The sequence below is a fragment of the Carassius carassius genome, chromosome 26 (genome assembly GCF_963082965.1).
Source record: "Carassius carassius chromosome 26, fCarCar2.1, whole genome shotgun sequence".
NCBI lineage: Eukaryota > Metazoa > Chordata > Actinopteri > Cypriniformes > Cyprinidae > Carassius > Carassius carassius.
In genome coordinates, this window is record NC_081780.1 from 4,054,106 (window position 1) to 4,069,932 (window position 15,827).

At 35.5% G+C, this 15,827-nt stretch overlaps 1 protein-coding gene across 4 annotated transcripts in view; it reads right to left on the reverse strand.

The window, feature by feature from the left end:
- The window catches only part of LOC132105556 (dedicator of cytokinesis protein 4-like), a 98,185-nt gene that overhangs the window by 15,442 nt on the left and 66,916 nt on the right, over positions 1-15,827 (reverse strand). For 3 of the 4 annotated variants that reach the window (XM_059510756.1, XM_059510752.1, XM_059510757.1), the window contains exons 25-44: positions 15,125-15,259; positions 13,958-14,056; positions 13,774-13,868; positions 13,617-13,692; positions 13,424-13,524; positions 12,261-12,319; positions 12,033-12,181; positions 11,852-11,937; positions 10,876-10,902; positions 10,651-10,746; positions 9,588-9,648; positions 9,202-9,295; positions 8,974-9,122; positions 7,957-8,043; positions 7,525-7,629; positions 7,280-7,421; positions 5,947-6,113; positions 4,388-4,474; positions 3,415-3,591; positions 578-661 (exon numbers count right to left, since the gene is read on the reverse strand). In XM_059510756.1, coding sequence (XP_059366739.1) covers positions 578-661; positions 3,415-3,591; positions 4,388-4,474; positions 5,947-6,113; positions 7,280-7,421; positions 7,525-7,629; positions 7,957-8,043; positions 8,974-9,122; positions 9,202-9,295; positions 9,588-9,648; positions 10,651-10,746; positions 10,876-10,902; positions 11,852-11,937; positions 12,033-12,181; positions 12,261-12,319; positions 13,424-13,524; positions 13,617-13,692; positions 13,774-13,868; positions 13,958-14,056; positions 15,125-15,259 — 2,076 coding nt within the window. The remainder of the gene's footprint in view (positions 1-577; positions 662-3,414; positions 3,592-4,387; positions 4,475-5,946; positions 6,114-7,279; positions 7,422-7,524; positions 7,630-7,956; positions 8,044-8,973; positions 9,123-9,201; positions 9,296-9,587; positions 9,649-10,650; positions 10,747-10,875; positions 10,903-11,851; positions 11,938-12,032; positions 12,182-12,260; positions 12,320-13,423; positions 13,525-13,616; positions 13,693-13,773; positions 13,869-13,957; positions 14,057-15,124; positions 15,260-15,827) is intronic. The other variant, XM_059510755.1, reaches the window with a different exon arrangement.

Genomic DNA, 15,827 nt, shown 5'->3' on the forward strand with positions numbered 1-15,827 from the left:
TCTTTAAAATAACGCAAGAAATAAAGTCTAAGCTGCAGTGTACTGTAGTCCAAATAGTGAATAAGTCGCAATAGCGAGAAATGCATCTGTAATGTCAGAAATAAAGTTGCAATTATCAAAAAAGTCGATAATGAACATTTTCTGCTCGCAGTTATTTAGCATGAATTTTATGTAAACAAAGATGTAACAAATCAAGAGTAAAAAGATTAAAGACATTTATTAAAGCAGCAAACAGGATACATTTTTATTTCATGTTGTCTTTTAAACAGCTCACTTCATAATTAAATGATCAGCAAAATATTTTCTCCCCCTTCAGTCTTTAAAAGTTGACTTTCATGCTTGTAACTGGCTTATATCCATGGTTACTGTCTAGACAACAGCCTCATGTGCTCGGCTCTGGAGAGTTCCTGGTTACTAAGCAGCACGGGCATGAAGGGAAGAAGTGAGACCAACAGAAACCCAGCTAGTGGAGATCATAACAGCTAAATCCCTAACGCAGACAGACGTGAATGATGAGCGCGAAACATAAATGAATGTACAATTTGGTGTAGATTAGATCTGGTTTCTTGAGACAAACCTGCTCAAACATGAGCTCTCGGAGACGGCCGATTTTGTCTCCGTCTTCAGGGTGATTCATGATGTAGTCCTTCACGAAGAACGCCTGCGAGAAATAAAAGACAAACAAAATTACACTCCTTAACCACAATGCATTGTGCCTCGCCAGCCTCCACATGTTTTGTGGTGCGAGTTGGATTTTACCTTGACATCTTCAGCAAACAATATCATGCATAGTTTAGCCATGATTGACATTCTGTTTTAAGGGACATGAAGTGCTAAAACCAAATAAAGTGCAAGAATGTGAGCTTAAAAGCATGCATGTTTTCAGATCAGACGGTGTATCTGTGTCCGATCCGTTCCAAGCACGGAGGACTGGTATCTCCAAAGAAACAGTGGGAGAGCAGAAGCTTCAGGAGGCAAAACTCTCAGACTTCAAAGATACCAGCATGCAGATTTTTCCATTGCCTCAAATATGACATTTGTCCTGAACACAAGCCGAATGCTACCAGCGGATGGCCATTTAAATTGCAGCTGCACGCTACACCTGCAGATCACTAAAGCCACTCACAATCACAGTGAGTTTTAGTGACTGGCTGGAAGTCATTGATTTTGGCAACCTTATCTTGATTATGACATGTTATGTAATATTTTTTAAATAAACAATAATAATAATAATAATATATATATATATATATATATATATATATATATATATATATATATATATATATATATATATATATGGTCACACTTTATTTTCCAATTCTCACTGTTAGCTCACTACTGTATTAACTATAACTTTGGCTTAAATAAACTCTTAATTTGCCGCTTATTAAAAGTTAGGGTAGTTAAGTTTAGATAGGTCATACAAAATATGTGCTTTATAAGTACTAACACACAGCTAATATTCTAGTAATATGCATGTTATTAACTAATTAATAGTGATAATTGGTCCCTAAACTTAAATGAAAGCTTTTTATAATAATAAATATAATAATAATATTCATTCGTTCATCCATTTCGTATATATGTTCCAGAACAGTGTCTATTTATATATTTTAAGTGCTTTTTCCTTGCCAGTGTCACTTTTAGTATGTTCCCTGCTTTGGATAGATGTATATTATATAGAGCATTTTACAAAAACATTTTAAATAAAGTATATATACATAAAAAAAGGTTTCTCTTATATAGAATATTGTTTTGCTTTTTTAATTTAATAATTTGAATAAAATAAATCATTATAATTAAATTGAATATTTGCAAAAATAATATTTCCAGAATTTATTTGGGCTTTGGTACAATGAGAAAAGGTATTTAATTTAGCAAGTAACATTGTCTCGACTATAACATGTACTACTATATGCTTTTTTCGTACACGGTACAAATTAGTTTATGTACAGGAAACAAAAAATTCTATCAAAAGAAGGTGAAAATTCTAAAAGAAGGTTTTACCCAATTTAAGAATCAACACAGACCACCAGCAGATTTTTGTACCCATGTTTAGAATGTAATAACATGAAATCAGTTTGAAAATGCTTCGATGTTCCCCTCGGATAAGCACTATTTCATATTTTCATGACAATTTCGACTTCTACATTTCGTTTTCATGTGCAAAAAATGGCATCTGGACATTCTGTCTTTCACAATTTGTCATAATTTCTCAAACTCATTCTAGTTATGATATATGTTATGTTATGATATAGATAAATCAGTTTGGTTTCGAAGCCTTATTCGTTTTGTCATTACCTCTATGATTTTGCTGATACTTTTATCCAAAGTTTTATTTCATGCCTGGAAAAAAAAAACGATGACCTTGTAGCACCATACTCAACCATTTGATTTACAATATCTTTTGAGAAAGGTTTTTGAGCATTTAAAGGAATAAAAATACCACTGACTTCCACAAATATCTCTCAGATTTCTGGAGCTACTAGATTTAATTGCAGCTACCTGCTATGCCTGCAGATCGCAAGCAGTCGAACGCTATTTGAATGTGATGAACTCTGGGACAATAACTTTTATATACAATAACAGTATATTTTTTAATCATTTTCACAAGGATGTAAGAAATGGGATAAACATACCTCTGCCTTACTAAATGATATTCTCTCTGAACTTCTGGATAAGACTTGAATATCAGGAAAGTCTGAAAATCTTTAGGCCGAGCCAATTAAAAGCTAGGGGCTTGCAAATGAGAAGAATTTCAGAGTGGAATTTCCTTGAGGGCTGACCTTAAAGTGCAGAAATGCGAGTAAATATTAATGCCAACAGCTGGAACACTCAATAAACAACTAATTGGCAATGCTGTCATGCTTGCGCTCCAAATATATTAACTGCTGCTCATCCTAGACCCTCAGCCACAGCCTACACGAAGCAAATTTAGTGCAAATGTACATTCTGGAACACGTACAAACACAAACTCGCCTGTATACGGTCGACTCTCCTCTTTAAAGCGGCTCTCCATGTCTATCAAGGTAGATACTGCAGTGACACTAAAGCGAGGTTGCTATGCAACAAGCGCTCATTCGATCTGGAAAGATCTGTTGTATTCACTCAGAATATGACTTCTTTGAGATACTATAGATTTTCCCAGGGTTTCACAAGGGGAAAGATTTTTCTTTCAATGCTACCGTTTCTGTAGTTTATCAGCAGAGTACCACAGGGAAGGTACGGCCGACATATTCTCTTTCTGACAGGCTAACTGCGCATTAGAACTCTGAAAGTATCCCAGAATTCCCTTCGGCCATCTGAAGGCTCTGTGTTCTCTTGCAGACAACCTTGAGAGAGCATGTATACATTTTTAACCATGACGTGGTCTTGAATCAGTGAGGACTTGGAATGTATATAATATACAACCTCCTGATAGCGAGCGAGCCCTCCGTTGACAGCCGCGTCGATGACTCCGTTGAGACACATGGTCAGGGGGTTGATGTTCTGCATCTGTCCGGTTTGACACTGCGTGATCAACGTCCGCAGTTGCAGGTTCTTGTTCTCGATGACCTCGATAGCGTTCTCCAGAGGACTCACCTCCACCTGGGGCCAAAAAAAAAAACACTATGGAAACACTGGTTGAAAAAAAGCTTTCATTCAATATTTGGAGAACTTTAGAAGAGCATTGAATTTAGTCTGTAGGCCTGAAACATACCTTCTAGCTTTTGTTATGATTCTTATTGACTTACTTTATTTTAATCCAAAAACTATTTTTCAAATAGTCAATCCCTGTCAATCAAAAGTTTAATGTTATAATATTAAATATAATTTATATTTTCAGCAAGGATGCAATGAATTAGTTAAAAAAGTCAAGATATTTATATTTCATATATATTTCAAAGAAAAAAGGCTCATCAGGCTTTCTACAAAAATATTAAGTAACACAACTGAAGATTGGAGTAATGGCTGCTGAAAATTCGTAATAAATTAAATTTGACAAAATTACGAAAATTACTGTGTTTATTGCATTTTTAGCAAATAATTGCTGCATTGGTGAGAATGAGAGACTGCTTTTTAATCAGTCAATCAATCAATAAATAAATAAACTTAATAACAGTCCTTGGTGTGAATAAGATTATTTTGCTACACATGACGTTTCTGTTTAGTGGCCCACCAAATGGTGCCATCTATTACCAATTAAGTTAAAAAGTGTGCATATTAATAAAAATATCAAACATTTTCAGTCTCTCTACTACAAGCTCTACTTTGAAAGATAACTCTATCAGTCCCATTAAGCATTAGTTTCTAACATTAAAAAAACCAAGCACTCACAATGCATTGTCTAAGCATTCACAAACCAATCATACCAAAGGAAAAGTTTCACGGGAGATCTACTTACCAGCTCTTTCCTCTCCACTTCAAACCAACGTGAGATGCCTGGGAGACTCTGAACAAGCGTTAATGTTGTTCTTTCTACCCACAGGCTCTGAAATTCAAATGCAAATGCTCATTGACATACATCAGAGATCAAACCGTCAGAGAAAGTCCAAGATATTCCATAAAGCAAAGAGCTTACAGCATATTCAATGAACGAGTGACTTTCCTCCTCCAGTTTGTATAATACATATCATTTAATCTACACTTTAAACAGCTCATTCTCAGCAACACAGTCCGCTTATCAAGCCACGCTGCTCCACATATTAAATTTCACATTCATAAATTCATTTCCCATCCAGCACAGCCTGGGAATTTAAGTAAGAACTTCAGATGCTTGATTGTGATATTCAAAACCACCTCAGTCCAATATAATCGTATCATCTGGATAGCGTCTCAGCCGAAGTTTACCTCTAAATGAGATTTTCAGACATTATTACTGGGCGGTAAGTGGACCGGGGTGGCGAGTACCCCCGGTGTCTCTGAAAATATAATATCTGGCAGGCTAAACAGTTTATTTCAAACATGGTAACCACCGGAGGTCGGAGGAAATCTAACCCCCGCGGTGGATCGAATCCATGCCGAGGCTGTGATTGTCTATGCTGGATATATTGAGTGAGAGGGGAAGGGAAATGATATTTGGAAGGAGCGCATCTCACAGCCCCTAAAACTTTAATTAGCCTCTCTGGACCAAGGCTTTGAATAATGCAGCATGTGAGAGAACACCTGAGCTCTACACACACACACACATCCTGGCCGGCAGACACTGGACGTGAAGGAATGAGTACACAAGATAGAAGAGGAAAAGTGAAACACAGGAGATGAGGAAAAAAATGACATCAAGAGAATGCAGAAGAAGATGGAATAAAAAAATCCCGTAATAAAAAACTCACACATTATTTACTCACCTTCATTACTTTTTTCTACTGTCTAGAAGAATTTAGTGGTCAGTTTTGATCCATACATTTAGAATGAACATGGTCAGAAGTCTTAAAGCTTCAAAATGGACGATAAAGGCAATTCATAAGATTCGTGCACTAAATTATTAATCCTAAACAGGCAATATGACAGATTGGCTGACGAAATCATTCAATATTTTCATCCTTAGAAAGCTGTATTTATATTGGAATAAAGCAACTGCTGATCATTGATCCAGTAAACAAAACAGGTCTCACTGAATGAAAACTGGAGTATTCGGATTCATTTCAGTACTCATTCAACAATACATATGCTGCAGTTAACAGGAAACCAAAGGTCTCTTTATAACACAAACTATCATATCATTTCAGAGGGATTGGAATATAGTCATACAAACAAATATCATGGTACTTTTATGGTGGTTTTGTATCTTATTTCGAAGCTTAGAAGCTCTAGTATCCATAACAGAAACTTGAGGGAAAACAGCAGCCAGCACATTCTTCAAAAGATCTCCTTTTTTGTTTCGCAGCAGAAAAACAGTCATACAGGTTTGGAATGATATAAAAGTAAATAAATGATGACAGAACTCTCTGGCCACTAGCTCACCTTAAATTCGTTTTCTTTGTCTTTGGTGCCCTTGTGAAATGGGCGGTCGTAGCGAAACCTCCAGATGTGGTTAACCTTATAGAAGCTCTTGATGTTGTCATGGACTCCGTCGCGCTGCAGGACGTCCTGGCTGTCTGGGATTGGTGTGACAGCATAGATCTGAAGATCTGCATGAAGGTTCGTCAAGGAACATGCAATGTGTGTTGCCCGAGCATAAACGCATTTGAATAACTACTTGAACAACTGAAAATAATGTTTACTTTATTAATATTAAATTAATAATTGTATTTAAATGTAAATATTTCATTATATTATATTATGTTATATTATATTATATTACTTTACAAAAGTGGGTTAATAACAAATTTTGCTTTGGTTTCTCCTACTTCACTCATTTGGAAATCATCCTCTGCAGATGTTTAAATAACCAACATCTTGTGCCTCACAGACGTGAGGTCTCATCAGCACATAAATATGAATCCAGCAGGGCAGACATCCAGGAAGGCCAATGATTAATCGCCGGCTTGGATAACAAAACGCTGTGCTCATGTAGTTTGACCGGCCCTGTCTGCTCTAATTGTGCTGAAGAGGACGTCACATATTCACCGAGCGCCTGGCCTCCAGGTACATGTCTCATCAATTGAACAAATGCTCTCCTGCGACCCCCAGTCTCCACGCCTGATAGGCGTTCTTAGACGGAGAGGAATGATTTTCACCCACATGGGTGTGTATTTAAAGCGGGCAGCTTTGGCCTTGTGCTTGTTCTGAAAAATCTTGTTGTAGCAAGGCCTTCACACATCTCACAAGGCTTCACACATCGCGCACTGACACTGTGTAAAGCATACAGAAAACCTGTTTTGTGCATAAAAAAGTGGCTCCTGAGACATTACGCCAAGTTTTTATGTTTTAAAATGATAAAACTGTTATCAGCAACGTGATATTGAGAATTATTACAAAATTCATCTTCATGGAAACTAAATTACATAAGGTAGGGTGTCACATTTACATCCAACAAATGAAACTCAAACCCCAGAATTTTGATATAAATGCTTAAATTAGCAAGAAGACTTTATACTAATAGGGGTTAGTTCAAATTTGTAACTCATGGTATGAGAAATAGTTAAGGTGACACATGCATATTTGCTACTAATTGTAAAATTTGTAAATCAGTTAGATAGAGCAAACTGACATGAGTTTAAAAGGGGTTAGGACAATAACTACACAATGCAAGAGAACAGCTCTTCAAAAAAAAAAATAAAAAGTGCAAGTATAAGATTCTCTGGTGTCCAAGTGTGTTTGTGTTTGGAAAAGAGAAGAGCTGTCTGGAGGATACATTGGGCTTCAGCCTGGTAGATGGTCTGGTCAGGCTGGTTGACGTGTTGCATTGCGATGGCATGAGGGAACTCATTGAGCATGCGCTGCTGAAACGCCTCCAGACGCTCGTAGTCATGACCACGGCACACAAACTCCTTATTCTGTACAACACACACACATTCTGGTTAATACTGACACCAAGTGGACTTCAGAGATACTGACAGTGCCATCTGATATGCTGCAGGATGTCAGGATGACACATACCCGTAGAAAGAAAGGGAACTTCTTGCCGTAGAAGCCCACTCGGAAGAACTCTGGCTCTAGACGCTGTTGGTCCATTATTTTATCATAATACGAAGCTTCCATCATCTGTCATTTGCAGTCATATATCAGTTATAGGGACCATGATGTACACATCTGTTGCATTTAATTAACTAAAAGTTTTTTGCACTAAAATAATAAAGTTGTAGATGACCATTTTTACATTCTCTCTTGACAATTTGACAGTTACGTACATGACCTCTTATTTGATTGACCAACATTTTTTGCATGTGAAATGATCAACAATGCAGCCAAGTAGCCAATTAGGAGTTGATATGTACTGTAAAAGTAGGTAAGCTTATGTTAATGAGACTCTGTTTTCCATGTGTTACTGTTAATAACCAGCTCCATGCAAACAACTGTGTTTTAACTCACCCTCATTTTGCTAAGGTTTCTGTAGTCGTAGTAAGATTCGTATTGGTCTGCTAACTCTCTGCACAGGATGATGCCGTTCTCCCAACACTGAAGGGGTAGAGAGGTTTTTACATTCACATGCAGTTTCATAACTCACCACTAGGAGCCACTAGAACACCATCAATACTGAGAACTAAGGACACAGTCAAATATGCAAGATTTGGATGATTTGCAAGATGGTATGATGAAATTTGGGCTGATTTTAATTCAATATCTGGTCAAAAATAAAAGAAATGAATATAATTAAATAAAAAATACATTGTATAAAATTCAGATTATATTATCTCAGCAATCTCAACATTTAAAACGTATATATTAAATATATATATAAAAATATACATTAATATAAATAATTAGCAAAATATAAACTGCTTTTTACGATCTAAAATCTTGGAAATAATAAATTAAATTAAATTAATTTTTACATATATTACTTATTTTATTTGGCAATCTTGACATTGAAGAAAACTGCTACATATTTTGTTTTAATGACTGAAATTAAAAATATAAATGATTCTAAATAAAAATGTAGTATATTTTGTAACTACATGTTTAGTTTGTACTGTGATAAAAATAAATGTCATGATGTGATGTTTTTTGTATGCACTTTTGCTTTCAACTGCAATATTGCATAACATCTTTAAAAAGTCCATGACATCTGTCAAATATCCACATACTGTTCTTATACATATTGTTTATTATGAGGAAGCGGTTCAGTCCTATTCCTTCCTAAATCCAGCAGCACAACAGATTGCTTCAGCCATGATGAGAGCAGACAACAAATGCACTGATTTTTATTCTCATCAAGTGATCAGGGGTTTGAGTTTACTGATTATGTAAATGCTATTTAGTTCTGAAGGACAGCTACTTGAAATACAATCACACACTGATAATTAAATAGCAGTCTGAGAGGAGCCACGTGATGAGACAGGAAAGAAACGTAACACAAAGACAGGGAGGACGGCAGAAAACACAGACCTTTCCGCGGTCAAAGTTCTGGATGATGGTGAGGTGCAGATACTCCTTCCTCTGCCACTCGCTCTGCATCGGGTAACTCAGAAACTCCCGCAAGGGTCTCTCAGACCATTCCAGAAGCTCGTCGTAAAGCAGAAGTGTATATGAGGCCTCTGCACACATAAACACCTCATCAAAATATATCTGTTCAAACTATCCATCTTCAAACTACTTCACGTCATGCTTGAGTACCTGTGTAATTCTGCGCTTTCAGATGCAGGTCATACAGCTTGTGAATGTAGCGGATGTACATTTCCTCTTTATTCAGCTCTGTTTTGTAGAAGTTCTGTAGAAAAGAGACAAAGAGAGGTGGAGTGTGGATATGAAGTGCTTCAAGTGCTTTTCAGGACTGATTTTCACCGTCACTCTGGTTCCCTCTGAATGAATTCATATGGATAAACCAATCCATATGAAATTTCTTCATAATACAGCCCTCAGCGGTGCTTCCACCATGAATTAAAGCGTCTAAATCACTTCCTGTCTTAACACTCTAGTCTCAAACTAAGCACCAGAATGACACCTTTCACAATGATTTAATCTATACAAATAATGCCAGTAAAGATTATACTTTAACATACCAGCAGACTGACTGTACAGCCGATCTTTTTTCCATCCACTTCCCCCAACTTCATACAGTCTCTGTAAAACACAAGTGTCATTTTGTCACCATGAGCCAAAAAGCAGAAATTAAGAACAATGACATTTTTATGTACTTAATACATTTAAATTTTAGATTAAGTCAAAGTAAACTGAAACTGATATTTTTAAATGTGTATGTAAATTTTTTTCCATCAATAAAAAGTGAGATGAAATAATAAGTAGCGTCATAACAGTATTTGTGTTACTAATTTTAAATGCAAAAATACTACAATATGTGGCATTGGTAAGTAAATATATTTAAAGCAATGATAAGCATTTCAATGCCCAGCAACGTTCAAAGGATTAGGGTCGGCAATTTTTGTTATGTTTTTGAAAGATGTCTTTTATTTTAGCAAAATTGCATTTTTTTATGATCCATTATAGTCTAATATTTTTAATGTGGTATTTATTTGTATTATTTTCTGTTTAATTTCTGATTACTTTTTTTTTTTTTTTTTTTTACATATTATAATTGATAATTTTAGTTAATATATACACACACACACAAACACACACATACACACACACACTGAGGGTCAAAAATTTGCTATAATTAAGATTTTTTATATTTAGGAATAAGACTTCTGCTCAACATGGCTGCATTTAAATAAAAAAAATACAGTAGAGACAGCAATATTGTTACATATTTTTACAATTTAAAATAAGTTTTCTATTTGAAAATGAAATTTATTCCATTGATCAAAGCTTAATTTTCAGCACCATTACTCCAGTCTTCAGTGTCACATGATCCTTCAATAAAAATTTTAATATGCTGAATTGTTGCTCAAAGGAATATTTCTTCTTATTATTATTTTTTTTAGCTTCACTTTTGTTCAGTTTAATCTATCCATGATGAATAAAAGTATTATTGTCTTAAAAAAAAACAAAGCACTGAATGCAAACCTTTGAACAGAAGTTTTTCAATTACAAAACCGATAAATGATGGATTTTGTATCTTGTGTTTGTATTGTGTGCATATCTGTCCAGCTGTGTATATTTCACCTGTAATCCAGCAGTCGCTCCATCAGCCGTGTGACCGTGGCTATGAGGGATATCCCGCTCTCTCTCCACGTCTCTCTCTCGATCTTCTTCAACAGACTGACAAGACAAAACAAGCACAGCAGAGGAGGAGTCATACAGCTGTCCGTCATGTGACCCATCCTGCCCTGCACACACACTCACACACACACAGCTGTCCAGCAGGACAGTGATCAGTGATCATCTTACCTAGGATACGGACCGAACAGAGGAATTCTAGTCCAGAGCAGCATAAACAAAACAAATTCATATTAATAGATTAAATGTCAACAACAGCCACTCAAACTCAGTTAGTCCGGTTAGTACAATAAAAGAAGGCAGAGAAATGAAGAGAGATTTATATATCTTGCTGTATATATATACACACACATACACACACACACACACACATATATTTACTCGCAATATCTAAAATATCATTAATATTCACTTGAATAAATTATTTTATGTGTTTATACTGTATATAGACCTGCTATGTAGCTTGGAAACTGTAAACAGACTACAGCTGAGACTACTGAATACTTACAGGAAAATTTTTTATTATTAATACTATGCATGTAATCGTTAAACGTACTGTAAAAGTGGTAAGTTATAAGCCATAAGAGGCCTACTGACGTGTTATGTTTTTAACTTTGACAGCTTCAAGAAGTAAAAAAAAAAAAAAAAACATATAGAGAATTGTATAGAGAATATACAGAGAAATATAAAGCCACATACAGATTTAAGAGCTATGAAAAAACATGATTTTTAGTTTTCTTTGTATAATTTTATACTAAATATCAGGGTATGCATAAAAGTGACCCTTCATGAACAAAAACATACGATACATCTTTCATGCATTTATTATAGACTGGAAGATTGCATTATTGTTTTTTTGTTTGTTTTTTAAAGCACCAAACTTGGGTGTCCTTTTTACTACTTCTACCTTAATCCACATTTAAATGTGACCTTTAAAAAAATGTTAGAAATCTGCAGAAATTGAAATTCAGATTTTATTTCACAGCACTGACAGACACAGCCACAGTCACACAATCACAGACGTGTGAGATCTGACCTGCCACCACTTACCGTCTCATTGCTTTATGCCAATCATACCACCGCTCTCTAAACCAAAGTCAGCCCACTAAAGACTCGCTGAATGTGTTTGTGTATGTCTCTCACTCACATGCTGTTGAATAGCTCTCGGTATGTTTCGTCTCCTTTGCCCTCTGACATCAGGCTGTCCAGCTTGTCGATGAGTTTCGCCTCCACCTATTAAAAATAATGAAAATATGACAAATATGGCATTATGCAGTAGTCGGATAACTGCACGTCCCATTAGTGAGCAGAAGGGGGCGCTGTGTGACCTGTTTGAAGTTGCCGCTCCGGCGCTGCTCCCAGTCCATCATGTCGTGAAAGATGGGGATCATCACGTTCCTCAGGTCCGGCTGAGGCACCAGCGTCACCTCCAGGAACGGGCCGATCATCTCTGGGATGAAGTTCAGCTTGTGCTCTCCTGCACGACAAGATGGAAATGTTCATCTCTCGTGGAAATAAGATCAGAGATGAAAGATGCTTTTTGATATTGGTCTTACCTAAATTCTGCCACATGCTAAAGATCTCACATCCCATCATGACACGCATGTCTCCGTACCTGAACACAAAAAAAATGCAAAATACGGTTAAAATACTTCTTCTTATGCCAGTTGTTCAAAATATGATGGAGACATTTGTGGACTGATGTCCTGAAGAATGTGAACACTCAACATATCCGAGATAGAAATAATTCTTTTTCTTCTTATCAATGTTGAAAAAATGCTTTTTTTCTTTTCAATATTCTATTCATCAAAGAATCCCATTTCCACAAAAAACAGAAAGCAGTTTTCAGACACTGAACTGGATGCTTCAAATATTTTCAACTGATTATAATCAGAAATGTTTCTTGGGCAGCAAATAAACACATGAGAATGATTTCTGAAGGATTGTGTGACACTGAAGACCTGAGTAATAAAGCTGAATCACAGCATGTTTTGCATCACAGGAATAAATTATATTTTAAAATATATTCTAATCGAAAACAGTCATTTTAAACTGTAATAATATTTCACAATATTATTGTTGTGAATACATTTTGTTGTTAAAAAAATGCAGACTTGCTGAGCAAATGACTTCTTTCCAAAATATAAAAAATCTTAATTATTCAGAACTTTTGATCATGAGTGTACATATAAATGATTAATAAATGAACAAATAAATACACAGAAAAACTAAAACAACACTGATACTAGCTTTGAATCACAGGAATATTTTGTTTTGTATTGTATTGAAAATTGTTTTTTAAATTGTAATAATATTTCAAAATATAATTGTTTTACTATATATATATATATATATATATATATATATATAAATGCAGCCTTGGTGAGTACAATTTTTACATATATGCAACATTTTATATATATGCAAAATATTAAAAAAATTAATTATTACAGACGTCTGGACCCTCAGTTTATATAAATAAAATAAATAAATAAAAAAATACACATAAAAACTGAAAACTACACTGAAAAAATCAAATAAAAAATTATATATATATATAAACAATTATAGTGTATAAAAAATATTACATTACACTACATTAATCATTCTGAACTACAATAGTCTTGTAATTTCAGATTTACCAACTCTGACATATACTGCTTTTGGCTTATTATTATACAGTAAGAAAGTTTGAATTCGGAGGGCTTGCAGGACTCACTTTTCCAGTATTTTCTTCCTCTTTGATGCAGAGAAGGTCTCGAGCTGAAGGCAGGGCTGGTTGATGAATATAACAGACAGGCAGAAGTAGGAATCCCACACCTTCATGGAAACAGAGAGTTTAGAGACAGTGCCACAGAGAAAACAAACAGATCGACTCATGTTTCACAACACGAATAGGACTGAGAACAAACCTTATAGTCAAACTTGTCATTGAGGAAGTTTTTCCTTAAAGCATCTGACAGGTAGAGCACTGTGGTAATGATGATGCTGTAAATCAAACATTTCAGATCACAATTCATACTCTGAAAACCACATCACGTAAAACTGCAGCGGAATAAAGTCTCTAACTTGTTAGTGACGAGCCGCATGACCGCCCAGTCTTTGGGGAACATCTCTGGTCTTATCAGGATGCGAAACACAGTGAAGGTATGCAGGAGAAAGTCCTGAGAGAGACAGAGAGGAAGACAGGATGTTTGACATGTTTCTCAGTGTGTGTAATGAACTGATGTCAGTAAGATAAAGTGGGTCTCACCCGCAGCACGTCTTTACTAGTGAAGCTCTGCAGGAGCTGCTGGTAGTGTCTGTCCTTCATATGCCTCAACAGAGCCAAGAGACACGACACAAACTCACCCTGAAACACACACATTCAACATACGATACTCTTGAGAAAGAAAAAAAAAAACCTTGACGTATTTCCGCAACAGAATCAAATCCACTGTGTGATGTGATTGTGAAAAAGTCTAGAAATAAAATGCACAAATAATGGATAAAACTTAAATAATTTTGACTGACTTGAACACTTTCTACTAAACATGCTCTGTATAACTTCAAGACATCATATTTAATACATTAAATTAATATTTAATAGCATTTTGAAAATGCTTTGAATAAATGCATAAATAATGGGTAAAAATGTAATAATTTGGACTAATTTGAGCCCTTTCATCTAAACATGCCATGTTAATATTTAAATCAAAAATAGTAATATTATTATTACCATTACTATATTGCTTCACAATATTTTTCAAAAGTTTTTTTTTTTTTTACATTTTAAAATATCTTTATTTCACATTTGATCAATTTAATGTTTCCATGCTAAATAAAAGCTTCAATCTCTTCAACAAAAACAAAAAATATATAGAATACAAATAAATAAATGAATAATAATATTTACTGACAAGTTTTGAACATTAGTGTAGATACAAATAAACAATAAATATATAATGTGTATACACACACACACATTTTTTTCTTCAAAATATTTGTAATATTCAGCATATATTTTCCCACAAAAACATCACAAAGTCAGCAGATTTCATATAGGTCTAGCTATACATTGCCACTGTAAACTCATTCGCAAAACACCTGCCTCCACAAGAAAAAAGAAAAAGAAAAAAAAGACATCACATATGATTTCATTCCCATACTGAACCGCCCCATAAAACCCTTGATAAATCCCAGTCTGTGTTGACTACGGATGAATAAATTGGAGTTGAAATGAGGTCTGACGAGGTTTGCATTCACAAAACCTTCAGGCGCTAGGGAAAGCATCACATCTAGCAGGAACGCTGGCAGAATTCACCTGCTGTAATTACCTGCCCTCAGGGCCTGTATCTGATGCGTTCTCGCATGTTTTACTTTTTTAAATTCACTCTCGCCAATTCTCTATAAAGCCTGCTTTCTTAATTGGTTTTCTTACCGTGACATCTTGAACTTGAGGCCGTAGCGTAGGCCCTGCTGGTTGTGGCCGGTTAGCGATTTCCAATATGGTCCGCAGTAAGACACCCAAAACACTCTCCACGATCAGATCCACCTCTTGGGACACAGCTGGCTCCTGCACACACACACACAGAGAGACACACATATATGTTTAACCTTGCAAGAGGTTAGAGGTTGTTATGCACACTGTTTGACAGGGTGCTAATGGTAAAAAGGGTGAGACAGCCATGAAAGGTTCAGCTGTCATTTCAGTTGCCTCTGATGCACATCGGTCCTTCTCTGTTCGTGAGACCCGCCATTTAACTTCAAGGTCAGAGAGGATGTCTACATTTAGAGCAGCCTCAGCATTTTCAAAACAAGTTTCCTGTGGTCTTCTTCAAAGCAGAAGTCAACACGGATAGGGGATGTGCAGAAACACTAATTCAACAAAGCTTCTTGATTGCATGACTGATAAGTAGGTCTTTAGGGAACCTTGCATAATTATGCAGATTTACGGCCACGTTTTGACAAAAGTGTTTCATACTCTTGGGAATGGCAGATATTTGACAAATAAATAAACTAAATACTCTTTTACAGCACAAAACTTTCTTAACAAATGATGACCTATGGATTATGCATAAAAGAAAGATTGCTGAAAGCAGGAGATTTAAAGTCTGATGGACTTGAAATGTTGTGTTGAAGGC